General features: G+C 43.1%; 12 protein-coding genes and 1 non-coding gene across 13 annotated transcripts; 7 read left to right on the forward strand and 6 right to left on the reverse strand.

Moving 5' to 3' along the window:
* Positions 1-84: 84 nt before the first annotated feature.
* On the reverse strand, positions 85-2,474 carry CANTADRAFT_26466 (proline--tRNA ligase). The gene has a single exon (XM_020207774.1). The coding sequence runs from the start codon at positions 2,188-2,190 to the stop codon at positions 136-138; it is 2,055 nt and encodes a 684-aa protein (XP_020063441.1). The 5' UTR covers positions 2,191-2,474; the 3' UTR covers positions 85-135.
* Positions 2,475-2,604: 130 nt separating this feature from the next.
* DED81 (asparagine--tRNA ligase) lies at positions 2,605-4,371 on the forward strand. The gene has a single exon (XM_020207775.1). The coding sequence runs from the start codon at positions 2,648-2,650 to the stop codon at positions 4,304-4,306; it is 1,659 nt and encodes a 552-aa protein (XP_020063442.1). The 5' UTR covers positions 2,605-2,647; the 3' UTR covers positions 4,307-4,371.
* A 468-nt stretch (positions 4,372-4,839) lies between these two features.
* Positions 4,840-6,234, forward strand: ARG4 (argininosuccinate lyase; the record flags this gene model as incomplete). Its single annotated transcript, XM_020211731.1, has 1 exon — positions 4,840-6,234. The coding sequence occupies one exon, from the start codon at positions 4,840-4,842 to the stop codon at positions 6,232-6,234; it is 1,395 nt and encodes a 464-aa protein (XP_020063443.1).
* A 90-nt stretch (positions 6,235-6,324) lies between these two features.
* Positions 6,325-7,385, reverse strand: CANTADRAFT_263909 (uncharacterized protein). Its single transcript, XM_020207751.1, has one exon. It carries the CDS (start codon positions 7,047-7,049, stop codon positions 6,414-6,416), a length of 636 nt encoding a protein of 211 aa, XP_020063444.1. The 5' UTR covers positions 7,050-7,385; the 3' UTR covers positions 6,325-6,413.
* A 335-nt stretch (positions 7,386-7,720) lies between these two features.
* Positions 7,721-9,562, forward strand: CANTADRAFT_22336 (uncharacterized protein; the record flags this gene model as incomplete). Its single annotated transcript, XM_020206812.1, has 1 exon — positions 7,721-9,562. One exon carries the CDS (start codon positions 7,721-7,723, stop codon positions 9,560-9,562), a length of 1,842 nt encoding a protein of 613 aa, XP_020063445.1.
* Positions 9,563-9,760: 198 nt separating this feature from the next.
* On the forward strand, positions 9,761-11,809 carry ENP2 (ribosome biosynthesis protein; the record flags this gene model as incomplete). The annotated part of the gene is made up of 1 exon (XM_020210161.1): positions 9,761-11,809. One exon carries the CDS (start codon positions 9,761-9,763, stop codon positions 11,807-11,809), a length of 2,049 nt encoding a protein of 682 aa, XP_020063446.1.
* A 536-nt stretch (positions 11,810-12,345) lies between these two features.
* ISY1 (Isy1p) lies at positions 12,346-12,786 on the forward strand (the record flags this gene model as incomplete). Its single annotated transcript, XM_020208773.1, has 1 exon — positions 12,346-12,786. A coding segment is annotated over one exon (441 nt), but the record flags the coding sequence as incomplete, so codon positions are not given.
* An 827-nt stretch (positions 12,787-13,613) lies between these two features.
* Positions 13,614-14,309, reverse strand: PNC1 (nicotinamidase; the record flags this gene model as incomplete). Its single annotated transcript, XM_020210089.1, has 1 exon — positions 13,614-14,309. One exon carries the CDS (start codon positions 14,307-14,309, stop codon positions 13,614-13,616), a length of 696 nt encoding a protein of 231 aa, XP_020063448.1.
* Positions 14,310-14,442: 133 nt separating this feature from the next.
* CANTADRAFT_t144 lies at positions 14,443-14,514 on the forward strand. Its single transcript has one exon. It is a non-coding gene; the product is annotated as a tRNA-Glu (tRNA).
* Positions 14,515-14,848: 334 nt separating this feature from the next.
* On the reverse strand, positions 14,849-16,036 carry CANTADRAFT_52913 (putative serine/threonine-protein phosphatase; the record flags this gene model as incomplete). The annotated part of the gene is made up of 1 exon (XM_020210135.1): positions 14,849-16,036. The coding sequence occupies one exon, from the start codon at positions 16,034-16,036 to the stop codon at positions 14,849-14,851; it is 1,188 nt and encodes a 395-aa protein (XP_020063449.1).
* A 423-nt stretch (positions 16,037-16,459) lies between these two features.
* GYP7 (Gyp7p) lies at positions 16,460-18,733 on the reverse strand (the record flags this gene model as incomplete). Its single annotated transcript, XM_020206813.1, has 1 exon — positions 16,460-18,733. The coding sequence occupies one exon, from the start codon at positions 18,731-18,733 to the stop codon at positions 16,460-16,462; it is 2,274 nt and encodes a 757-aa protein (XP_020063450.1).
* Positions 18,734-19,565: 832 nt separating this feature from the next.
* On the forward strand, positions 19,566-21,687 carry CANTADRAFT_6726 (GMC family oxidoreductase; the record flags this gene model as incomplete). The annotated part of the gene is made up of 2 exons (XM_020210948.1): positions 19,566-19,969; positions 20,028-21,687. The coding sequence occupies 2 exons, from the start codon at positions 19,566-19,568 to the stop codon at positions 21,685-21,687; spliced, it is 2,064 nt and encodes a 687-aa protein (XP_020063451.1).
* A 293-nt stretch (positions 21,688-21,980) lies between these two features.
* On the reverse strand, positions 21,981-25,127 carry CANTADRAFT_22343 (ATP-dependent RNA helicase; the record flags this gene model as incomplete). Its single annotated transcript, XM_020206814.1, has 1 exon — positions 21,981-25,127. One exon carries the CDS (start codon positions 25,125-25,127, stop codon positions 21,981-21,983), a length of 3,147 nt encoding a protein of 1,048 aa, XP_020063452.1.
* Between the last annotated feature and the right edge of the window lie 673 nt (positions 25,128-25,800).

The following is a 25,800-nucleotide window of genomic DNA, read 5'->3' on the forward strand; positions in this document are numbered from 1 at the left end:
TACACCTGACCGTATATAACCTACGAGCAGTAATTAATTCACAATTTAGAGGAGGATCACGCTACGACTTCTACAAAGTCAGTTCCAATAATGTAATTATTAACAACTATCGTTGGTTGCTCTTGTTCTATTTACCTAATAAGATCTACCAAACATACACCAGTTGACGGCAACCTTATCACATCTCACACACTTTTGTCCTGGTTTCAATTCTCTTTGTTCGTTTGGAATACACAAGGACTTAGCACCCATAGATGGAGATTTGTCATCAACTTCCTCATCTTCACCGTTGTCCTTCTTGGCAGAAGAATCCTTGATGTCATCTTCACACTCAGGAACACCACACCATGGGGCAACGATAACGTTCTTGGCATTCAAAGCTGGAACGAAATCCTTCCACTCTTCAACAATAACACGGTGTTCGTCGAAGTCCTTACGGGCCTTCTCCAATAATCCCTTTTGCATTTCTTCCAAAATTTCTGGAATACGGGATTCCAAGTCAGCCAACTTGACGACGTACTTGGCATTATTGTCACGTCTGACAACGGTGACTTGTTCCTCCTTCAAGTCCTTTGGACCGAATTCCAAACGGATTGGAATACCCTTCAATTCAGAGTCAGCAAACTTCCAACCTGGAGAATAGATATCTCTGTAGTCACCAGTGGCTCTGACGTTGATAGCTCTCAATCTCTGTTCAATATCAACGGCACCATCGTTGATGGCCTTTCTGGCCTCATCGGTGGTCTTACTGGTCAAACCGACTGGAATGACGACAGCCTGGGTTTGAGCGACTCTTGGGGGCAAAACCAAACCTCTGTTGTCAGAGTGAGTCATGACCATGACACCAATGACACGGGTAGACAAACCCCAGGAGTTTTGGAACGCAAAGACTCTAGGCTTGTCAGAACCATCTGGGTTTTCCACAGAAATGTTAAACATCTTGGAGAAGTTGGTACCTAAGTGATGGGAAGTGGCACCTTGAATACCTCTACCGGTAGCAGCAATGAAACCTTCGACGGTGGTGGTGTAGTCACCACCTGCAAACTTTTCATTTTCGGTCTTTCTACCCTTGACAACTGGAACAGCCAACAATTCTTCGTAAATTCCGGAGTACAAGTCCAAGATTTGGTCAACTTCTTCAGCAGCAGCTTCACGAGTCAAGTGTGCAGTGTGGCCTTCTTGCCACAAGAACTCTCGGGTTCTCAAAAATGGTTGTGGGTGCTTGAATTCCCATCTGACGACAGAGTTCCATTGGTTCAACTTCAATGGCAAGTCTCTGTGAGATCTGATCCACTTGGAGTAGTATGGGTACATGACGGTTTCTGAGGTTGGTCTGATAGCAATGTGTTCATCCAATTCAGAGCTACCAGCACGGGTGACCCAGGCAACTTCTGGAGCAAAACCTTCAATGTGATCTTTTTCCTTTTCCAAAACTCTGGAAGAAACAAACATAGGGAAGTAGGAGTTTTGGACACCCATCTTCTTTATACGTTCGTTGAACCAGTTTTGAATTTCTTCCCACACAGCGTATGAGTTTGGTCTCAAGATGTAACAACCGGAGACATCGTAGTAGTCCAACATTTCACCCTTGACGACGACTTGTGAGTACCAGGTGGAGAAATCCTTTGCCTTATCGACAGTAATACCGATGAGCTTAGCGTCATCAAGCTTGGCGGCTTCCTTTTCCTTTTTCAAGGCATCCTTCTTGGACTTCTGTGGAGCGGCAGCAGCGGGGGCAGCGACTTCGGCAGAGAAGTCAACAGGAATAAGTTCGATACCGGTGGACTTCAAGAACTCAACAATAGTGGTGGCTGGGAGAGCGGCTTTGGCAGACTCAGTAGACAATTCAAGAACCAAGTTTTCGTCACCTTTGAAAATACTTTCATCGATAACGATCTTGATCTTGCCAGCCAAATCTTTGTTCAAGTTGGCAACAGAGAATTCCTTAGGGGTAGTGGAGAAGAACTCTTGAACCAAGTCTTCCTTGGCCAATCTTGGTTCCTTCACACCAGCTGCGCTGGCGATGTGAGGCGAAGGAGTTTGGGTGGATTGCAATGCAAAAACAACCACTGGGACTGGAGCCGCAGTCTTGGCGGTTTTTGGCTTGAAAACCAAAGTTTTGGTTGGAGTGGCAGACTCAGCGGTCACGGTAGCCAAAGATAAGGCAGCCAAAGATTGTTCTAATGCCATGGTGACGAATGGTGGGTGTGTTCTGGTGAAATTTAATCAAGTGGACGAACCTGTAATGTGAGAAGAGGTCCCGTAGCGTGATGTTGCAGATTAGGTCCGACATGGCCACGCGACCCCACCAAGATCGGTAGCCACTTACAGGTTAGGGCTACAGATTGCAAAAGAGTCACAGTGCCCTAAGCGAAAGGGCTGATAAAGACCGCCTTAATGTACACTTGCGCCTGTTAGACATAAAGTCATGAATACCTGTCATTTGGGATGACTAATACCCGGTGACTGATTCGAGGAGGCTTCGTTGCTTTCACTTTCGTTACTCCAAGCCCAGTGCTGGATGTTACGCAAGTGCTCCCCACGCGTAAACAACAGTCTGCTGATACGACAATTTTTTCCAACTTGACTCATTATTTTACCAACAAGTACTAATAAGCACTTGATATCCCTTCTGAACACGATCAAGATGTCTCAAGTCTACGTCAACGAGAAGGCAGGTACTGATACCGCCACCACAGCCGGAACTGAGCAACAGCCATTCCAAACTGCTGCATATGCCCTCTTTTCACAACCAGAAGCCAAGGTTTTGATCCACAAACAACTCGAAGAAAGTGAGGAATTCGGATATGTCGAGATCTCTGCCTCTGCATTGAAGAAGGCCAAGAAGGGTGCCGAAGGCTTGAAGAAGAAACTTGAAAAGCAAGCCAAATTAGACGAGCAATCCAAGCAAAAGGAAGAAGAAAACTCCAAGAAACTTGCCGAATTGGAATTGATTAAAATTGTCGAAGATGAGTCCTTACCAGAAGCCAAGAAGATCAAGTTGAGATCTGTTCAAGAAAACATAGATACAAGAGTCGCCGTGCAAGGTTGGATCCATCGTTTGAGAATCCAAAAGGGATTTGCATTCATCACCTTAAGAGATGGTAGCGGATACATCCAAGCCGTTTTAACCGGTGATTTGGCCAAGGCCAAGTCTACCCAAGAATTGACTTTGGAATCCACCGTCATTATCAAGGGTGTCATCAACAAATTGCCAGAAGGAAAGACCGCGCCAGGTGGTGTCGAATTAAAGGCAGACTTCTACAAGATTGTCGGCTTAGCCCCAGGTGGCGAAGAAGCATTCTCGAACAAGGTCCAAGAAAAGGCTGATCCATCGTTATTGTTGGACCAACGTCACTTGGCTTTGAGAGGTGAAACCTTATCTGCCGTTATGAAGGTCAGAGCAAGCTTGTTGAAGGCTGTCAGAAGAGTCTACGATGAAGAAGGATTCACTGAAGTGACTCCACCATGTATGGTTCAAACTCAAGTTGAAGGTGGCTCCACATTGTTCAAGATGGATTACTACGGTGAAGAAGCTTTCTTGACCCAATCTTCTCAATTATACTTGGAAACCTGTTTGCCATCTTTGGGTGACGTCTACTGTATCCAAGAATCTTTCAGAGCCGAAAAGTCCCACACTAGAAGACATTTAAGTGAATACACCCACATTGAGAGTGAAATGGGATTCCTCGAATTCGACGACATGTTGGCTCACATCGAGAAACTTATTACCAAGACTGTTCAGTACGTTCTTGAGGACCCAGTCTCCGGTCCATTGATCAAGCAGTTGAACCCAGACTTTGTTCCACCATCAATGCCATTCAGAAGAATGGAATATATCCACGCCTTGGACTGGTTGAACGAACACGGCATTCCAAACGAAGATGGTGAAAAGTTCAAGTTCGGTGACGATATTGCCGAAGCTGCTGAACGTAAGATGACCGATGCTATTGGTGAACCAATCTTGTTGATCCGTTTCCCTGTCGAAATCAAGTCCTTCTACATGCAAAAGTGCTCTGACGACCCAAGAGTCACTGAGTCTGTTGATGTGTTGATGCCAAATGTTGGTGAAATTACCGGTGGTTCTATGAGAACTTACGACCACGACGAATTGGTTGCTGCTATGAAGAGAGAAAAGTTGGACATCGATGCTTACTACTGGTTCATTGACCAAAGAAAATACGGTACCTGTCCACACGGTGGTTACGGTTTGGGTACCGAGAGAATCTTGGCCTGGTTATGTGACAGATTCACTGTCAGGGACTGTTCCTTGTACCCAAGATTTACTGGCAGATGTAAGCCATGAGGAATGGTGAGTTCATGTATATCATATTACATATTCAATAATGTATCAATAGAGACACGTAAGAGGAAATTGTAAACCAAACCAGTTCCTATTCACAGAAGTGAAGTAAACTGGACTTATCTTGAAGGGAAGTAATGGCTGTTTTAACTCACTCGCTTCTCAAATAGGACAAGATTGCAGTTATTTGTCAATCAGGTCGTGTCCAAACTGAAAAATCCACGCCTATTGCTGGTTATGAGACCAGATAAGTAACTTGATGGTGTCAGATACTTCAGTTGGAGGCAGAATTATGGGGAAGTAAGTAACCAAAATCAAGCCTAATCGGCAAGTTATAGATTCTTCTTTTATGTCGGGCCCTTTTCCAACTGATACCCACACCTGGAGTCCACCCGTCATGAGTCACCTGCAGTCCCATCCTAATTAGGCAACTGCCAATGAAAAATTCGTTAAGCGCGGTGATGAATCATTCTATCGGGATTTCCACTATAAAAACTCCCATCTTTTCTACTCCTCTTTTTTACCATCATACAACAATGTCACAACCAACTGAAAACAGATTATGGGGAGGTAGATTTACCGGAGCCTCCGATCCTTTAATGGACTTATACAATGCCTCCTTGCCATACGACAAGAGAATGTACGAGGCAGACTTGACTGGTACCAAGGTGTACACTCAGGGTTTGCAGAAGATTGGCTTGTTAACTACTGAAGAATTGTCTGCTATCCACACTGGATTGGAACAGATCAAGAAGGAGTGGGAGTCTGATACCTTTGTTGAAAAGCCAGGGGATGAAGACATCCACACTGCTAACGAGAGAAGATTGGGAGAAATAATCGGTAAGCACATTGCTGGTAAAGTCCATACTGGTAGATCCAGAAATGACCAAGTTGCTACTGATATGAGAATCTATGTTCGTGAAAACTTGACCAAAGTTCTCGAGATTTTGAGCCAATTTATCAACACCATTCTCAAGAGAGCCACTCAAGAAATCGATGTGTTGATGCCAGGTTACACCCATTTGCAAAGAGCCCAGCCTATCAGATGGTCCCACTGGTTATCTTCCTATGCTACTTATTTCACTGAGGACTACAAGCGTTTGAAGCAAATCTTGGAAAGAGTCAACCAAAGTCCTTTGGGGGCTGGTGCTTTGGCTGGCCACCCTTACGGCATAGATAGAGATTTCTTGGCCAGCGGATTGGGATTCGACTCTGTTATCGGTAATTCTTTAACTGCTGTCAGTGACAGAGACTTCGTTGTCGAAACCTTGTTCTGGTCCACCCTCTTCATGAACCACATCTCCAGATTTTCTGAAGATTTGATCATATATTCTACTGCCGAATTTGGATTTGTCAAGTTGGCCGATGCTTACTCTACCGGTTCTTCTTTAATGCCTCAAAAAAAAAACCCTGATTCTTTGGAATTATTGAGAGGAAAATCAGGTAGAGTTTTCGGTGCATTGTCCGGATTTTTGATGTCGTTGAAGTCCATCCCATCCACTTACAACAAGGACATGCAGGAAGACAAAGAACCATTATTTGATGCTTTAACCACTATTGAGCACTCCATTTTAATTGCTACAGGTGTGATCTCTACCTTGTCTATCAACAAGGAAAAGATGGAAGGTGCTTTAACCATGGATATGTTGGCTACCGATTTGGCCGACTACTTAGTCAGAAAGGGTGTTCCATTCAGAGAAACTCACCACATCTCCGGCGAATGTGTCAGAGTTGCCGAAGACTTGAAGTTGGAAGGTATTGATAAGTTGAGTTACGAGCAACTCAAAAAGATCGACGAAAGATTCAACGAAGATGTCAAGGATGTGTTCAACTTCGAGGTCAGTGTAGAAAGAAGAACTGCTCTTGGGGGTACTGCTAAGAGTGCTGTCTTAAAACAGTTGAGTGAACTCGAAAAGACCGTCAGTCAATAGGCAACTGACACCTGGGTGTCTGTCTGAAATGATTCTATTAGGAAATTAGATTGTTTAGACAGAAGATATATATACTCGATATAATACGGTAATTTACTAAGATCGTGGCATTCTTATGTGTACTATATGGGTGTCTATAGTGTACTTTTGATCTATTCTAAGTGTCCCTGTTTCTCCTTTTACTCTTTTGAAGTGAGCGAGAGATCACTTTTTGCTTTCATTTCCAGCATTGAGCACCCACTATACGTGGGATTGTGCTCCTTCTTGCCTGTACTTTGACCAGATCTCTTTTCATAATCGTCCCCATTGCGATAGTTTGCTGTCAAAAACTCCTTCAAGCTCATTATTTCCGAATCTTCACAGGCACTGTGCTCATCTGATGAGTAGAACTCTAAAGTTACTTGAGGAATTCTCGAATTGTTGTTCTTAAGTGAATCTGATATATGTCCATATGAATGAAAACCAAATTGATTATTGTTGAAAGGCGAAGCGACAGACCAGTAAGGATCAGGATGAAGCAGGAACTGGTGGTTATCTTGGTGGGGACTAGGGCTTTCTTGCTCGAGTTTTCTCTGGAAGTTCTTGGAGGCTTCAGTGACCAAGTCCAAATCAATCATATGTGACAAGCCGCCATACACTGAGACTGGAGATTCATGGGGAGAATGGTTGAGGAGACTGATATTGGAATAGTTCATACTAGTATTTTCGTCCAAGTCGAGGGATCGTGGCCACTTTTCTCTAGAATGACACAGGGAGTATTTCTGAACACTGTCCTTGTGATACCAGCAGTAGCTATACTCTGGCTCTCCGCTCATAGTTGTGAAGTCTGAACTGCTGGGATTACGTCAAATTTATACAAATATGTGGGGCAGGTGAGGAACGTTTTGTGATCATTACAGACAGATGCTCTGGTACGATATTTTGAGGCAAAAGCACGCTTGCACCACCCATTTTGCTCCTAAAAGCCTCAAACCGTTCCTGCCCCAGTTAGAATCTGTCTTGCTAGCTTGGCCCCACAAATCGGTGGACGAATCGAGAATTCCGCCTTCTGCGACGTGCATAAATTCGCAGCCGCGCGCAGATGGAGATCAAGCCTCACCACAGGAAGTACCACCATTCCAAGGATCTAGATGTCAGTAAAACCCATTTAGGAGAAGACTAGCTTTGGGAGTTGCGGACTAATGCACGCAGGTATGCAGTTCGACTAAAGAGGGTCTCGACACGAACACTCTGACACGATGTGTCAGAAGAAGATCAGTGGGTAGGGAACGTAAGCAAATACCCAAACAACACCCAGCTCCATCACTTCTAGACCGTTTCCAGATCTAGCCAAACCTGGGGCGTCATCTGGGGTGCCAAGTGGCACTTTTGCCAGATGCCCCGGACCAAATATGTGGTACTGTCCTGTCTGCAGGACGATAATTGCAGCATGCTCCACTGATTTACCACATTCACAATACACATTTGGCAGCACTTCTTCTTCAAGATGACCCATTACGCCACTATCCACACCACATTGGCGAATGCTGCAATTCAGCTCCTAAGAGCTAGGGACTCCCCCGACTCCATTGATCCCCAAACTTTGGAGCTGCTATATGCCTCTGTCTACCGAGTTTTAGACACGATTCCGCTGAAACATAGGTTTAAAGTTGAGCTCGATCTCATTTCTCCACTCACCTCGGTATTGGATTTCTACAGCACTTCCGGAACCACCTTTGCCTCCTCTAGGCTCAAGCACCTCTTAATCGCTACAGTCTGGCTTTCGCTCACAAATGCCAATGTTCTCCGGCACACAGTTCCTGTATTTCCAGCTTTGCTTGCCTTGGGTAAGGTTTGCCAAAGCCTGGTGGGGGTAATCTCAGAAGAACCAGATATGTTGTATGTAACATACACCTTGCATGCAGACCACCACCGTGTGGGTGCGGAGATCGGTGAAACCCTTTTGTCCCGATTTAGCAACACGGCATTGAAAATAGAAGAGCTTTTTGTCCAGCTTGACACCTACAAGTCTACACATAGTAGCAGTCTTCTTTTCGAGAGCTTGAGCGGCATCTTGCTTCTCTTGATCAATGAGGACCTGGAAATTTGCACCCTAATGCTCGTGCAACATCCCAGATTTCCTGAGCTCACCAGAATGCACGAAGATGAAATGACCTCAGCCAACCAAAAACTACTTTTGAAGATTCTCGATGTTGTGGCACGGATATTGATACCTAAATATAGCCTGGTTTTTGAGTTCTTCAGTTCAACCATTCCTAGCAGCAATGTGCTTTTCATAAAGGATTATTCGCCTGAAAATCCTGATTTGCTAAAATCGTGTGTTCTTTGCATTCTAGAACTTTTGGACCATGGCACCACAATTCAATACTTGAAATCAAGGAATCTAGTTACTTCTCTATTTCTGGCATTAAGGACCTTGAGGGTACTGTCTAGACTCGCACTTCACACTGAGTATAATCGACGCAGTTCGAAAGTGTCTTTTGGAGCTGGCTTGATCTATCTAAACTATCTAATATGCATTAATCTCATGAACCAAGAAGAAATTAAGGGCATGGCTAATCTATCCACTCCTTTTAAGAAGTTTAGTCTAGCACCTTTGCCAAAGAGCGCTGAATTCGTCCAAGATTCGTCTACAGAAGACAGTTTTGGTTTAGATGTCACTCACCTGGAATCGAAACTTCGCCGGCAAAATCTTTGGATCTGTCTATTGCTCAATCTTGAAATCCTACTGGATATTATTGAGGACGAACTTAGAATGTCCCAGTACATTTGCGGAAAAGCTTCCCAGTCACTTCAAAAGAAGTTACTTTTCCAACGCATTGATATGGTATTGGCCACACTAATTACCACATTGATCCTCGCGAAGGATAATAAAAAGAACAGTTATCTCGCTCAAGTGGTTAGTAATACCACAATAGGGGTGATCAATCAGATTCTCAATTTGAGCTTGGAAAAACTCGAAAAGTCATTAGTATGGGTTTGCTTGATCAATTTCGCCAATGATCTATGCTACTCTGATCTCAAACATTTACAGATGTTTCATGATCTCTTTGAAAGTTTGATTAAGAAGGACGAATCTGTCTTGAATGACAGTTTGATCAGAAGTGGTCTTGAATTCTTCCAAACTACCTTTGATCATAGTGCTGAAATTGTGGAGACAAAGCTAGTACCCTTGAGACTACAGGACTTCAACTTCTTGTATGAAACTAAAAACAAATCTAAAGATGCTGAAGATAGTTCTCCAAAGGAGGACACAAACTTGCGGAACACTTATGTCACTAATTCGGCCAGAAAACAGAGTGTGCATATAGACCAGTTCGGGAGATGAACCACGAAGTCTAACGTATTCTGGATTAGTTTTTTGGCGGGGATGGCCCTTATATATTCAATTGCTAGTAATAAATCTGCTTCTGCATTTCCTGCTGCTTGTCGCAGCCATCAGTGCTACACCCAAAATTCACGTGATCCAAAAAAATTAAGCTCATCCCAAAAATGAGATGCAAACCATTGACCTCATCTCGTCATCATGGTGTTAAAATCTACGTCTGCTGGAAATGTGTCGGTGTACCAAGTCGCCGGTACTAATGTATCCAGAGCCTTGCCCGACTGGATTGCAAAGAAAAGAAAGAGAGCATTAAAGAACGACGTGGAGTACCAAAATAGAATCGAACTTATTCAAGATTTTGAATTCAGTGAAGCATCCAACAAGATCAAAGTATCTCCAGATGGTCAGTTTGCCATGGCTACAGGTACTTATAAGCCTCAAATTCATGTTTACGATTTTGCAAATTTGTCTTTGAAATTTGATAGGCATACTGACTGTGAAAATGTTGACTTCATAGTGTTATCCAACGACTGGACTAAGTCCGTTCACTTGCAGAACGATAGGTCTATCGAGTTCCATACCAAGGGAGGTATTCATTATAGATCCAGAATCCCAAAGTTTGGTAGAAGCATAGCATACAACTCCTCCAACTGTGACTTATTGATTGGAGCATCCGGAAATGAATTATACAGATTGAACTTGGATCAAGGTAGATTCTTGAACCCTTATGTTCTTGACACTGAAGAGGGAGTGAACTCTGTGGATATTAACTCTGTGCATGGATTAATTTCTGCAGGCTTGGAAGACGGTACGGTGGAGTTCTGGGACCCCAGAAGTAGACACCGGGCTGCCAAGCTTCACGTGGCCGATGTCTTGGGAGAGAATACCCAAGTAACCCAAGTAAAATTCAGAAATGATGGGTTAAACTTCGCATGTGGTACCTCAAGTGGTAAGTCACTCATCTACGATTTGAGAAATTCTACTCCATCTATTGTAAAGGACCAAGGGTACGGCTTCGAAATCAAAAAGATCTTGTGGTTGGATGAAAATAAGTCGGATTCAAATAAGATCTTGACATCTGATAAAAGAATCGCCAAGATTTGGGATAGAAATGATGGTAAGCCTTTTGCTTCAATGGAACCAAGTGTTGATATCAATGATGTCGAATATATAAAGGAGTCAGGAATGTTCTTCATGGCCAATGAGGGTATGCCAATGCACACATACTACATCCCCGATCTCGGTCCTTCTCCAAAGTGGTGTTCATTCTTAGACAATGTTACCGAAGAATTGGAAGAAAGACCATCGGATACCGTTTACTCCAACTATAGATTCATTACCAGAGATGAAGTTGCCAAATTGAACTTGGCTCATTTGGTGGGCTCCAAGGTCTTGAGATCCTACATGCATGGTTTCTTTATAGATACCGAGTTATACGATAAGGTTAACTTAATTGCCAATCCTAACTCCTACCGTGATCAAAGAGAAAGAGACATCAAGAAGCAAATTGAGAAAGAAAGAGAATCCAGAATCAGATCCACTGGTGCTGTTACCAACACTAAGATTAAGGTCAACAAGGACTTGGCAACCAAGATTCAATCGAAGTCTGGTGATTCTGTTGCTGAAGGTATTATTAATGATGATCGTTTCAGTGAAATGTTCTCCAACCCAGATTTTGCTATTGATGAACAATCTCACGAATATAAACAACTTAATCCTGTTCAATCCACTAAAGATATTACAACTGATAGACCTAGAGGGTTAACGGCAGCTGAAGAATCTGACGAAGAAAGAATGAGAGGTGACAATGCCAGCGAATCCGAGGATTCCGAAGAAGAGTCTGAGGAGGAAGACCAAGAGTCCAAGGCTCAAAAGAACCAAAGGGTCCAAAAGGAAATGGAAAGATTGCGCAGAAAGAAGCAAGAAGAGGCTGACGCAAAGAAATTTATGAATGAAATGAAGGTCAGAACTGAAGAAGAACCACATCAAAAACAATCAGAATCCTTTGGAAGTCAAGTCAAGAAAATTAACAAGATTTCCAAGGACAGAAATGACGGTTCCAGATTGCGTCGTCACGCTAGAGGAGAGGCTGAATTGACCTTTATCCCTAAGAAAGAACAAAAGAAGAAGGAGGTCAAGTTCAGAGCCGATGACGACGAAGATCCAGAGAGGGCCCAGAACAGTGGTAGAACCAAGCAAAGATTCCAAGGACGTAGAACTGCTTCGAAGAACTCTTTCCGTGGAATGTAATCCCCTGGGTTGTAAGATAGCACTTATGAGAGAACTTCAAATAGAATTAATATTATTACGATGGAAGTGGTAGTAGCAGTAAATTTAATAATACAAGAAGAGTATAATAATACTTCACATAACATTGTTATGTACTGTCTGCTATCGTAAGTACTTTGATGAATGGTTCCCATACATTTTATCATTTTGAATCGCCTAAAATGTTCAATATTTCTGGCAGAATATTGCTAAGGCTTCCAAATAGATAGTATAAGAGTACAATATATTTGATTCATAATCTGATTTGACCTAACAGAAGATTATTGACTAATTTCAGAATTCTTAGTACCTTTCTATTATTTTAATGAAGATAGAAAATGTGACTTTCAATTAGCGAATGATACGAGAGCACTTGCTGGTTTCGACAATCGGTAATGTAAGCGTAATTGCATTAACCGTGCAGTTGCATATATGATCACGTGTCAAATTCAACGTGATCGCACATCGCATCAGATAACTGATGGTGTACGGCAACTCCATATCCACTAGTACCAATGTCCCGGAATAAGGAGAAAGCTCAGGCTTCTCTTAACAGGTTTCACGATCAGAAAGCTAAGGAGGCTGGTGTGCTTGAGTCCAATCCTAATCTCAGACCCAAATATGTCCAATCAGTGGACTCACTTCCCCAAGCAGAGAAGTGGAGATCAACAATAATAAGTGAAATTTCCACTAGACTCACGTGGATCCAAGATCCTGATGCAACAGATGCAGAGCTTAGGGAATTGAATGACACGATAAACAAACTTTTTAATGAGAAAAGAGCCTGGGAATACCACATCAAGTCATTGGGAGGAAATGACTATTTGAATTTTGGCAAAAATTTGAGTAGCACGGGACTTTTGACCAACGTGGATTTGAGTGGTGCTACTTCAAGGGGATATAGATACTTTGGTAGAGCAAAGGAGCTTCCAGATGTCAAGAAATTATTAGAGACCAAAGCCGGTACAAAACCCAAGCCAGAAAAGAAAGAAACGAAGAAAGAGATAGAAGATCTCGAATACTATGGAGTGTATGACGAGAAAAATAGAAGGGTTCCATTAGTTAGCCAAGAGGAAGTTGATTTGATGAAGAGTATAGCGGCGGAGTTGGGTGAAGAATTGGAAGGAGTAGAAGAGTTAATTTGGGAGGACCAAAACAATGACAACGATGATCCATTGCTAGCATTTGAAAAAGCAAGAAGTATAGATCTTCTCAAGGAGTTGAAGTTGGAAAAGAAGGGTGACTACAACGGAGGTCTTCCGGATTTTTCAAAAGTGGTTCCTGGAAATGACGAAGTACAAAAATGGCTAGTTGAAAAGAAAAGAAAGGAATTGTTGGAAAAGCTTGGACTTGCTAGTACGAGCTAGGCAGGAATAAGATCATCTCAACCACTCTGAAGAGAGCCAACAAACGCCAAACATAATAGTTCTCCTGACAAAGGCGTAAAACAGCACATTTTGGAGTTACCCCAAGTTTGATTTACACAGGATTCCGGCTGGCCTAAGGTAAAGACAATAAGCTAGAACAGCGAAAATCTTGACTCTGATCCACGAGTCTTCGTTAATTCGCAATAAGCACAGAGTAACTTTCCAGCACCTGGTTCCTGATCGGTGTACTGGTGTACTGACGGGAAGATGTAATCCCCGGTTCGATGCGCAAGTAAATATCATAGCATGCCAATGTCATAACGGCACTCAGTCAATAATAACGCAATAAAGACATATGGAATATTATTTAGCAGGAGGATTTTCCAATCATTACAGTAGTGAATGATAACAACAAGAAATTAGCTATGCTTTGAGTGGTTTGTCAACTCGCTCAATGTGATTAGGCGTACTCCGCCCTCCTTGTATAATGCATCGGTATCACTGTCGTTGTTGGGATACACACTTCTACAGCAGTCCCGAACAACGGAGGTGTTGAAGCCCAATTTGGAAGAGTCGATTGCCGAGTTCAACACGCAAAAGTCGTAGGCCAAACCAACCATTACTACGTCAGTGATGTCGTTGGCCTTCAAAAACTGCCCAAGCTCGGTGTGGTGGATCCCCCACACGTCTTGGAAGCATGAGTAGTATTCTCTATCTGTGAGGTACCCCTTCTTGATAATGGCCTTTGGGATGTCTGTGATCAGATTGAAATGGCCCGCAAACAGGGCCTCGAGGTCGGAACCATGGGTGTCCTGCACGCAATGGTCTGGCCAGGTAGTTTGGGTCCGAATATAGGCATTGCCAGTTGTCTTGTCCAACTCGCCTAGGGGATGACTGAATTCGATCTCTGTGAATGGAGGCACGTTGTGATGGGAAGAAAACGATGTATGGTCTTTGGGGTGCCAGTCCTGGGTGGCTACTACCACGGACCATTGGTAGTTGGATACGAGCTCGTTTATTGAGGAAACAACGCTACGCCCATCTGATACTGCCAATGCCCCATCTGGAGGGAGGAAGTCCTCCTGGATATCAATAATAATGAGAGCTGGAGGCATGATGGGTGGAGTGAGATGCGGCTGATTTGATGCCGTTGAGGGGCAAACATGCATACTAAGTGCAGTACGACCTGCATATGAATGTAAGAGCTAGTGGTGACAGCTATGCAGTGACAAAACCTTTCAAGAAAAATCCGATATAGTGTAACGGCTAGCACGGTTCGCTTTCACCGAGCAGACCCGGGTTCGACTCCCGGTATCGGAACTTCTTTTTTGCACCCACTTCCTATTTGCTATGACATCTGTATCACCCCCCTCAAATGACAAGTGTATTGTTGTTTCCGGTTAACGCATTGCGTTTGTGAAGGCAACACTTTTCTTACTGCTACTCTTTATTGTGGTTACTAGGAGATTGCCCAAGCGTTTTCTGTCAGTTGATCTAAGCCGGCAAAACAGCCACCTTTGCTACATGCAAAACTTAGGTGTGTCATTTCTATAACTATATTACTATAAATATTCTATTTACTACTATATTGATCAATCTACTTCTCTTTTCCCCAAAACTAACACGGAAACTAACACGGAAACTAACACGGAAACTAACACTTAATCTGAACCGATTGTTCTTTGTATAGCACCCTTTTCTTACCTTTTTTGTTCTCGCCAATCTCGTTCCAGAGGACCATGGCAGTCAAATACTCACCTTTATCGCACCCTGTGTCTATGCCCTTGGTGAACTTCTTCAAGCTCAAGCTTCTTCTGGCATCATGGCCGTAGTACACCGCAAGGGTATCTTCTGATTCCTTTTCTTTCTGTTTCATATTAAAGATCTTGGACCAGGACACGGCGTTATCTTCGAATGGGTCGTCTGTTGTCTTATTGTAGAAGGGGCCGATGTAAGACCTCATCTCCAAGTTTTCGATTGGGTCCTGGTCGTTAAGTTCCAAGTCCCATCTTAATCCGGCGTGCACAGCCACGCCCTCGGTAGATCTTGGTCCACCTTCGTTCTTTGTTTTGTGGAGTGGCACCTTTCCCAAAGTTTTAATGATGGAACACTTATTGATGTACTTAACTTGGTCAGGCACCAATCTCTTTGCCAACAAGAACTCAGGATCATCGTTAAACCCAGAGTTGGACATGGCCATGCTGGTGAATGTGCCAGTTTCGTTATCGTGGAAGAATGGCGCACGCAAACTGTGGTATTGGGCATAGTAACGCAACACATACAATTCGTGGTTGCCCATGATGCAGTCGATGTCATTTTCGATCAAAAAGTCCAAGACCTTCTTGGAGTCTGGACCCTTGGTGATGAAATCCCCCAATACCAACACATGGTCTTTGGAGGGGTTGTAGTGGAGCTTCTTCAACAACTTCATGAACTCCGAGTAGTGGCCATGAATATCACCAATCATGATGAGACGTTCCACCCCAGGGACTTCCTTGCTAGGTCTAGAGGTCAACTGCTCGGCGTAATTGTCATCGTCTTCCGAGTCCTCGCTTTCGTCTTGGTCAATGGCCCCAGCCACACCTGACCAATCTCCCAACCCCAATTCCTCAACACGGGTCCTAGTCAATGGCTCTAGTCTCACACCTAGTTCACTTACCTTGGAAATAGCCTCCAAAGGAACTGCTTCTGGGATGAACTTGCCTGGCAAAAATACACAGAGCAACCAGAGGGTGGCAGCCGCCACAATCACACCAGCGGTGGAGAGGATGATCTTGGCCCGCTTGCTCAAGCTGAACTCTTCATAGTCGTCCTTGTAAATAAGAGGAGTACTTTCGGACATCAATGGCAAATCAGTGATGATTTCAAGTGTGAACCTCCCTCCATCTTATACTCCACACGACTAGACGATATACATCGCATACATGCCAGCCGTGCAGCACGTGCGCTAATAGAAGGTGAACTAGCCCGCAGGTGGAGCAGCTACTAATGCACACAAAGGCACTGTAGGGGCCTCGGATCGGACGGAATTGCCTCCCGTGTAGCTGATGCTAGTGGGGCAATGCTTGTGGCGATGATGTACCGCGTAGCAGTTGGCCCATCTTCCATCACTACAACCACAATAATAAAACCATAACCTGCAGGGTACGATCCCTGCAACATATATTGAACACCAAAATAAAAATAATGACGGGACTAGCCTGCTCTCATAATAATTGAAATTAGACCTAATAGGCGGTTCAAATAAAGGCTAAAACTACCAAGTCTAGCCTCCTCCCATGCCCTCCTCTCTGGTGACCTCCTTCTGGATGACCACCTCTTTGCGTAACAAACCTCTCAATTCCTCACCAATTTCGATGATTCCATCGTTGGTCACACTAGCTCGAGTGTGATCCACCTTTTTCAAAGAATTCTCGCGGTCAATAATATCGATCATTCTCTTGAACTTCAAAAATAAGAGCTCACTCCGGATCAACAACGGATTCAAATGTAACTTCATGCTCAAGTCGTTCATGTACTTCAATACCTCGTCAAAACGAGTCAAGTTTTGCACGATAATTCTCTCATTGTCACTCAAAATGGCCAATGCAAAGAACAAATGGTGCTGACTTGTGTAGTAATCTGTCCATAAGATCTCCCATAATCGCAATACTTGGTCCCACTCCAATTCGCGTTTGAACCAGACCAAGAGCATCCGGAAGAAAAAGAAAAGGTCAATGGATTCACATTTTTCCAAGTGTTTGTACAAGTTGGGCAACATGAATTGCAAAAGCTTGTTCAAGGTCGTCATTTGCTTCTTCATACCCGATTGGTCTCTAACAAAATTTCTTTCCATCCTGTCCATGAATTTAGTGAACGCCCAGAACGTCAAAGCCTCATGTTGAAACTTCACATACAAAGGAGAAAGCAAGTCGGTCATTCCTTGAACGTACCCCAAGTTCTCATTGTACTCGTTGTAGGTGATTAAGATTTCCCTCATTTTATACAAATGAGGATTGGTGATATTGGATACATCGTACTCATCGTCATCATTAGCTTCATCTTCGTCTGGAGTCTCTGGTGAAGACTCTCTGGTTGTTGGTAAAACGTTACTTCCCATACTGGTCACAGTTACCCTGCGCTTCTTTTGGTTCTGGAAAATAGGCAAATTTCTATCTGTTCTTTGAATGTCCTTCTCGATTCTATGCTTCTGATCTTTCCAGTAGTCGGTTTGTCTTTTTTCCTCGTCATTTACCCATTTCAATTTTAATTCTTCGTAAGCGGTTTCGTAACTCTCAACCAAAACTTGTCTTTCTTCAGCAGAAGAATCCCAAGGGTAGACTTCTAACAAAAACAACCAAACCTCACCTCTAACTGAGTCGCTAACTCCGCCATGGAATATGCGACTTTTCACTTCGTTAACAGTCAATGATAATCTTCCAGAGTAATCAAAAAATGACTCCCATTCAACTTTGGTTATTTCGTTACGTCTCGAAGTTTTATTGATTTCCTGGCTTGTAAGCAACTCACTTGATCCTAGTTCCTTGTTGATTTTGTTGTAGATATCATCATCCAACATAAATTTCTTTTGGCTCTGTTCGGCTTCATCTTTTACTTGCTGTGCCCATTTAGCTAAGTATACTCTGGCACTATCAAAATCTTCCCCAATTTTTTGAACTTCAGGTTGGCTAATGATTTGTTTGATTGGAGTTGGGGCATGTTCGTCCACCATATCCAATACTTGATTTTTAGCCTTTGCTGAAAATGTAGCCACGGTTTCCAAAACCTTCCATTTTGCAGCTGCTAAGAATTTGTTTACCTCCGGTAACTTGAAAGGCTCCTCCTTTTTCACAGGAGCATTCTTATCCTTGAAAGGAGCAAAGTTGCGCAAGTCGGTTGAGTCAGGGTTAACCAAGTAAACCGAAGGTTCGATTGTAGATCTTTCGGTGTTTATGAACTTTTGCAACGCACCCATGAAGTCCCTTCCACCCCAGTACACTTCACCATCCTCACCAAATGGATCCATTCGTTGGTTCAAAACCTTTTGGTTTTTCAATGTTGATGGCGATTCGTTGTCATGAAAGAACACAATAGGGAGCTTTTCGCCATCCTTGGTGTTGATCACCACAGAACCAAACCAGAACCCAGATGAAGGCTTGCGGACCTGAATGGAGTAGATAAAAGAAAGATTTGTACTGAAGGAATACCCTGACAATACCGAAGTGTGGGGCTTGGGAACCACTCTGGCCCTATCAATACTGGTGGAGGAGGCCTTGGAGTTGGCATTCGTGGTGCCACCGAGACTCAATGTCTGCAAATCTAATGAAATATCACCCACGTCAACCGCATTGTACTGTTTGATTTCTTCCAGGGACAATTGGTTTTCTGGAGTGAAAGATAGGAGGATATCCTTGTTGGTGGAGTTGGGGCCCCTCGATAGGGAAAGAAACCCGACGATGTTGTCTCTTTTGGAAGTGGTTGGATGTAAATAGACTTTGGATTTCACATAGAGAAGCTCGACCTCTGACAGCAGAAGCTGCTTCTTCTGGCGATTGGACATTGGGAGGTTAGTGCTATCAGGGCAATTGACACCTGGATTTTAACAGCCAGGGTTTGTGCAGGCACGACTGGTCATCGATAAGGTGAGAAGGGGCAGGGTATAGCTGACATCGGTCAATGGCAGGTACTGGCGTTTGATCTACATTGCAGGACTGATGGGCATACGGCAGGGAAGCTTGGACAAGGCAAATCCGGTGATATGATCCATCGACATAGTCTGTGGTTGGTTCTGTTCCTGGGGCGATCCAGCGGGAGTCCGTTCTTGCTGCGCGGCTCGAAATCGTTAGCAGTATACAACTGAAATGGTCTAACTTTGGAAAGATAATATTATTGGGAAATTGTAGAGTTAGTCCCAGTCGCCCAATTTGCGAGTAAATCACCATCAGATGAACCGTCTGCCGTTTGGGGCATGACAACGTGTGTAGGTAGAATGGTCACAATATCTGCATCGGCAATTTAGGCGCTTGGTGGAGATGCATGAGCTTATATGCACGCAAATCCCGAGATCTGCGTCTTGTTCCATGAGATGAAAGGTACATTAACCATTAACCAGACAAGGTGTTTGAGCTTCTGTTACCGTAATCACGACTGATAGATGCTTGTGTTGGTTATTCGTATGGGATAGGAAGTTGTAGCTTTCCATGTCTGATATCTATTAACCTTTCATACATATTTTGAGTCAGTTGGCAATTTCAAGATAGCATGTCTCGATCGACGATCCTGTGGGGAACAATTGTGATTGTCGCCCATGAACATGTATTAATATCCTTGGCCATAAAAGGCCGGGATGTTGCCCATCAAGTACTTCCCTTTCTCAACTTTCTTTCGCTATCATGTTTGACTTGAAAGAAACTCTCTTCCCATTGGAAGTGACTGAACAGCACGTTGACACCATTCTACTGTTATTTGATGCTGTTATCCACGAAACTACTGCTGAGAATATTCTCCCATACCTCGATGAGAATTTCCCAAGGGATAGATTGGATGAATATCTTAAGGAATACAGCAGACCATCCAAGCTTCCAGGAATGAGAGAATTCACGAAAGAACAGATGTGTGCTCCTTACACTTCAACTCAGCAACAAAGAGACTTCAGATTTTTGGCACACGCGTTAGAGTCGAGATACCTTACTCCTCTCTTCACTAACTCATTCAAATTATTGTCAGAAATGACCATGGAGGAAAAAGAAGCCTTGTTGAGATCATGGAGAGATTCTTCCCAAGCCCTTAAAAAGAAGTTATTCTGTAGTTTCACTTCTTTGGGTTTAATGGGTTTTGCAAGATATGCCACTGAGTTACATAATGCAGCCATTGGATATCCTGGAAGAGACATTAGAGAAGTTGTACGATGGCCAACCCAAGCCTGAATTCAGATATAAAATGATGAAAAAGCCAGAAGCAGAAGGTGAAGTTTTGTTATTACCAGAAGTCGATGTGCTTATCATTGGTTCAGGATCTGGTGCTGGAGTAGTGGCTCACACTTTATCTGAAAGGGGCCAGAAATGTCTTGTCCTCGAGAGAGGAAAATACTACCATGAATCCGAAATGGGTTTCGATGAAAAAGAAGCAAGAGATTTATTACAGAATTATGGAGTCATGGCAACCGCTGATCTGTCTTTATATGTGTTGGCAGGTAACACTTTCGGTGGAGCTTCCACTGTCAACTGGTCAGCTTGTTTCAAGACACCATTCAAAGTGAGAAAAGAATGGTATGACGACTATGGTATTGATTGGGTAGCCACAGAAAGTTATGAAGAATGTGCCGACTACGTTTGGAATAAAATGGGGGTGTCTGCTGATCATGTGGAACATTCATTTTCAAACAAACTTCTTATGGATGGTGGTGAAAAGTTGGGCTACCAAGTTGCTTCTATTCCACAGAATACTGCTGGTCAACCACATAACTGTGGATACTGTAATTTGGGGTGTAAGCACGGTGTGAAACAAGGTACACAGGCATTTTGGTTGCGCGACGCTGCTAAGAATGGTTGTCAATTCATGGATCAAGTCAAGGTGATTCGTATTATTCACGAGGGAGGAGAAGCCAAGGAAGTGTTATGTGAAAACAGAATCACAGGTACTACGTTTACTATAAGGGGACCAAAGACATTTGTTGTAAGTGGTGGATCTTTCAATACTCCTGTCCTTTTGCAAAATTCTGGATTTAAGAACAAGAATATTGGCCAGAACTTACAGTTACATCCCTCCACAAACATGTATGGATTTTTTGAAGGCGTTAAGACTGACCCCCACAATTACTCCATTATGACCAGTGTCTGTACCGAGAAATCTGACCTTGATGGGAAATACCATGGTGCCAAAATTGAACTCAATATCAATGCCCCTAATATGCACATGGCATTTCACTCTTGGGACGGTAGTGAGAATGCCAGAAATTTCCAAATGCGTTACCAAGGCTTGTCGGCTATGATGATGCAAACCAGAGACACTACTGTTGGTAGTGTTAGGTGTGATCCTGACAGACCAGAAGCGGTCATTATCGATTATGCTATAAACAAGTTTGACAGAGACGCGCTCTTACTGACAATGTCAATCGCTGCTGATGTATTGTATATTGAAGGTGCTGCCGAAATACTTGCCCCACAGTCCTCAAAGCTTCACTTCAAATCTTCGAAGCCTAAGGAAGAAAGATCAGTTGATGACAAGGATTTTGTTGAATTTAAGAACAGAGTTGCTAATTGGCCAATCGAAATTTACTCAACTAAATTGGGTTCGGCTCATCAAATGAGTTCTTGCAGAATGTCCGGTAAGGGACCAGCCTATGGCGCTTGTGATACTAAAGGTAAACTTTTTGAGTCCAAGAATGTTTATGTTGCGGATGCTAGTTCTATGCCAACTGCATGTGGTGTGAACCCAATGATTTCAACTATGACAATCGCAAGACATATTGCATTGGACATTGCCAAACAATTGGAAGATAAAGCCAAACTTTAATTATGTCCTTTGTATTAAGTAGTCCGCCAATGATGCTTAATATAATTAGTCTCTTGGAACAATTTGATATGTAAAGGGGTTACTAATCCAGGATTATAGCTAGTTTTTTGTATTTCGATATCATGTTGCTGCATTAGCGTGGGCTTATTGAAGACGACTAAAAAATGATACATTAGCAAAGGCTTGATATGCGGTTCGACATCGACTACTGACGGATCAGCCCAGCGATTTCTACACTCTTTCTTAGTGAGTTCTATTATACATATACAACCAGCGCATTCTCGAAGAGCTAATTAAAGATACAAGGAACCAGCCGAAACGATGTCTCTGTGAACCATTTCCATGGCCTTCTCCATCTTTTCTTCTAACTCTGCATTACCGATGGTTTTTGCAGCCATCACCAATTGTCTGATAAGCTCTTCTAATCTTTTGAACATTCTGATCAAAGAACCTTCGTAAACATCGGTCATCTTACAAATCTGAGTGAAGGAAGCCCCCTTGCACCAAGCGTAGGTGACTTCCATTAACTCTGGTCTGAACGACTCAACATACTCCTTCTCAACAATTTCGATCTTGGACTCTTTGAACACTTTAGCGATCTTACTAGCCATATCTTGCATAGTCTTTAATGGCTCGGCCAACTCGGGCTTGAGTCTAGGAACCTCCTTGGCTCTTTCTTGGAATACAAAACACGATAAGAGGGCGGCACATTGCTCGCTACTCAAGTCGTTGAAGTTACCATTGAAAATTAACTCGGTAAGCAATAACTCGTCCCCAGTACTGATTTCACAGGCAACACGTCCCTTCAACTCGATAATGTCATTTTGGGTAGTGAACTCCAATCTTCTCAACACTCTCTTTCTGTGTCTCAAATCGTCCAACTGAATTACGGCTTGTGTTTCCAAAATCTTCTCTTTCAATGCCTTCATCTTTCCTTCGATTTCAACCTTGGATGAGTAAGTTGAGTACAATTCATCAAGTCTGGCAGTGTTATGTAATGGATTGCCATTCAACTTGGCTTCCAAAACGTCAATCTTTCTCAACAACAACTTGAAGTCTTCGTCTTCAATCTTCATACTAGTTACTGGGTCCATCAATGGAATGCCCTTGGGTAATCTCTTTGGCAAGTCCTTCATGGTCTTTAATAAAGTCTTCTTGGAGGCAGAGCTTTTCAAGTCTTGAGGTACCTTCAATCTGACACTACTGATGCATTCAATAGAATCCAAAGTGATTGGGATGTACTCAGCCCTAGATTTTTCACCTACCAATGCTGGTCTGATCCCTTCTGGAAAGCTAGGATTGAATGGCTTGATGAGGTTTACTGGAGCATCAACGAACATTGAATACACAAAAACAGTCACCAAGTAAGATTCATGGTCACTGTAGATAGCTGATGGATCTCTCTTGTTGACTCTTTTGGTAAACGAGGTTACCATACCCCAACCGTAATCCATACCCTTGACATTAATTTTAACCACTCTACCTTCTTGCAAATATGGCAAGATATGACCTGGATGGGTGATTACCTTTCTCACGTCTTCCTTGTAAGATTGTAGCTGCTTCTTTAAGTCATAGTACTCCTTTATAGTAGGCTCGTCCTCAACTTCTATAGCTGAACTCTTGGTCTTCAATTGATCCAATTCTTGTTCAAGCTTTGGGACCGAAGAAGCGTTTTGGAATTGGAAGAAAGAACTCTCTAACATGAATTCAGGGGAAATACCTTCGAACCTCATCAAGTTCAAAATCATATTGTAACCTAAATGAAAAGCAGAATCTAATCTGTCAGCTTGACCTTTAACCATTCCTTTAGCAACTTGGGGTTCCATTTTTTCATCAATCATCATGATAACAATACCACGGTCATCCAAACCACGACGACCAGCTCTACCGGACATTTGAATATACTCACCACCAGAAACCCATCTGAATCCAACACCATCCCACTTACGGACAGAAGTAAAAACAACGGTTTTAGCAGGCATATTTAATCCAATGGAGAATGTTTCTGTGGCAAATAAAACCTTAAGATAACCTTCCTGGAACAAAATTTCTATAATTTCCTTCAAAATTGGGAGCAAACCAGAATGATGGATACCGATACCTCTTCTAAGTAACGGGAGGATATTTTTAATTTGGGGCAACTCCTTGTCCTGCTCTGGCAATAATTCAATGGCGTTGTTGTAGATTTTGGTTAAAGCCTCTCTCTCGTCATCTGTGTTAAAGTCCAATTTGGACATTTTCAAGGCCAACGCCTCACAGTCTCTCTTGGAGAATGAGAAAACAATAACAGGATTGTATCTCTTCATGTAGATCATCTTGACAATTTTGTAGATATCGGACTTTCCGTCCTTATTTCCACCCTTGAAGGTTTGTCCTTTTTTCCCCTTTGAATCAGCGGCAGATGGGTCGTCGCCAGCTCCGTCACTTATGCTTGCCATAGCCTTTTGGAAGTTTTCCTCTCTGAAGGATCCCTTCTCATCCACCACAAGGTGAATACCGTCTCCGCCTGAGGGGAACAAGTAGTGCTGCAATGGAGTAGGACGGAAGTCAGTGTAGACCACATGGCATGGTTGGGAATGTATCTTAACGATCCACTCAGCAAACTCCATAGCATTTGGAATAGTGGCCGAAAGGAAAACATAGTGAACCTTGTCTGGCAACAAAATGATGGTTTCTTCCCAGACAACACCTCTGGACTTGTCTCTCATGTAATGAACTTCGTCAAAAATAACCCATGCAACTTCTCTCATCACCTCTGAACCACGGTACAACATACTTCTCAAAATTTCAGTAGTCATGACCAAACACCCAGCATCTGGGTTGATGGTCACATCACCAGTCATCAAACCAACGTCACCAAACTCTGCCAATAATTCTCTGTACTTCTGGTTACTCAATGCCTTGATGGGCGAGGTGTAGATGACTCTTTGCTTGTCTCTCAAACTCTGGGCAATGGCATACTCGGCAACCACAGTCTTACCAGCAGAGGTGTGCGCTGACACCAACACCGACTCGTTTCTATCGATACAAGAGATGGAAGTGTCCTGAAATGGATCCAATGTGAACGGGTAGGTTCTGGCCTCGGTGGTTCTTTTGTGGGATCCAATTGGCTCGTAGGGGTAGTCTGGTGGGATGGCGACCTGATGTCTGACCTGATGCTTCAATTTCAACTGGCCCTCCTCTTTGGCGTTTGAGATTAAGCCGTTTGAGATCGCAACCTCACGGGAGGCTTCGATTTCTACGGCATCCGACACCACTGGCTTGATTTCCTTGGGCTTATCTTTGGACTTTTTGGCTTGAGGAACTGGTTCTTCTGAGGCCGGTCTTTTTCTGGACTTTTCGGGTTGGGGCTTTTCCGACTGTTCAGGCTTGGGAGGTTCTGGGGCAGGAGCTCCAGTAGGAGCCTCCTCGAAGACGTTAAATAAGTCGTCGGCGTCCATGATGGTGAAAGAGTTTTTTTGAGATGAGTTGAATAAGTGCGATATGCGATGTCGATGGGTGCGAAGATTGGCTGCAGGCATGAGCTACCAACATCATAGGAACCGGAAAGAAAAATCCTTCCAAACTGGAACCGATTCTAGACTTACGGATGTTAGCAATCTTCCCGAGAAATTGGAGTGTGCTTCAATTTAAGTATCAATGCAGTGAATTACTGGAAACAGTATGGTGCAAATAAGGGTAGATGAGAGAAGGTACTAAACTAACCCAGCAACTGAAAGTAGATAATAATATGAAAAAAGGAAATACTTCCGATGGATGTTACTATTTTGTACATTGTGGTACTATGTGTGCCAATAAGTGGTTTTGAATTTTAAAACTAGTATTTTGTGGTTTGGTCAATATACGATGTACGGTGGCACAAAAATCCAAGAGAGTGTTTTCGTGATGCATTTCTATCCATCCTAATTCTTCTTATGTTCCTTTTTTCTAGCGACTTTTCACATTTTCTTGCAAGTCTTCAAGAATATTCAAAATGCTACACAGATTGTTAAATTCTATCCCAATAAGTTTCGTGATTTTTTATTTTTTAGCTTTTAAAAACTCAGAAAGTGAATGATTACATACCTCTGAAAGATCGATGGTGACCGAGGGAGATATGTTACTGATTCCCCC

Source organism: Suhomyces tanzawaensis, assembly GCF_001661415.1.
Source record: "Suhomyces tanzawaensis NRRL Y-17324 unplaced genomic scaffold CANTAscaffold_5, whole genome shotgun sequence".
Lineage (NCBI taxonomy): Eukaryota > Fungi > Ascomycota > Pichiomycetes > Serinales > Debaryomycetaceae > Suhomyces > Suhomyces tanzawaensis.

Coding starts and splice junctions, on each gene's coding strand:
- CANTADRAFT_26466 (XM_020207774.1), bottom strand. CDS start 2,190: ATGGCATTAGAACAATCTTTGGCTGCCTTATCTTTGGCTACCGTGACC.
- DED81 (XM_020207775.1), top strand. CDS start 2,648: ATGTCTCAAGTCTACGTCAACGAGAAGGCAGGTACTGATACCGCCACC.
- CANTADRAFT_263909 (XM_020207751.1), bottom strand. CDS start 7,049: ATGAGCGGAGAGCCAGAGTATAGCTACTGCTGGTATCACAAGGACAGT.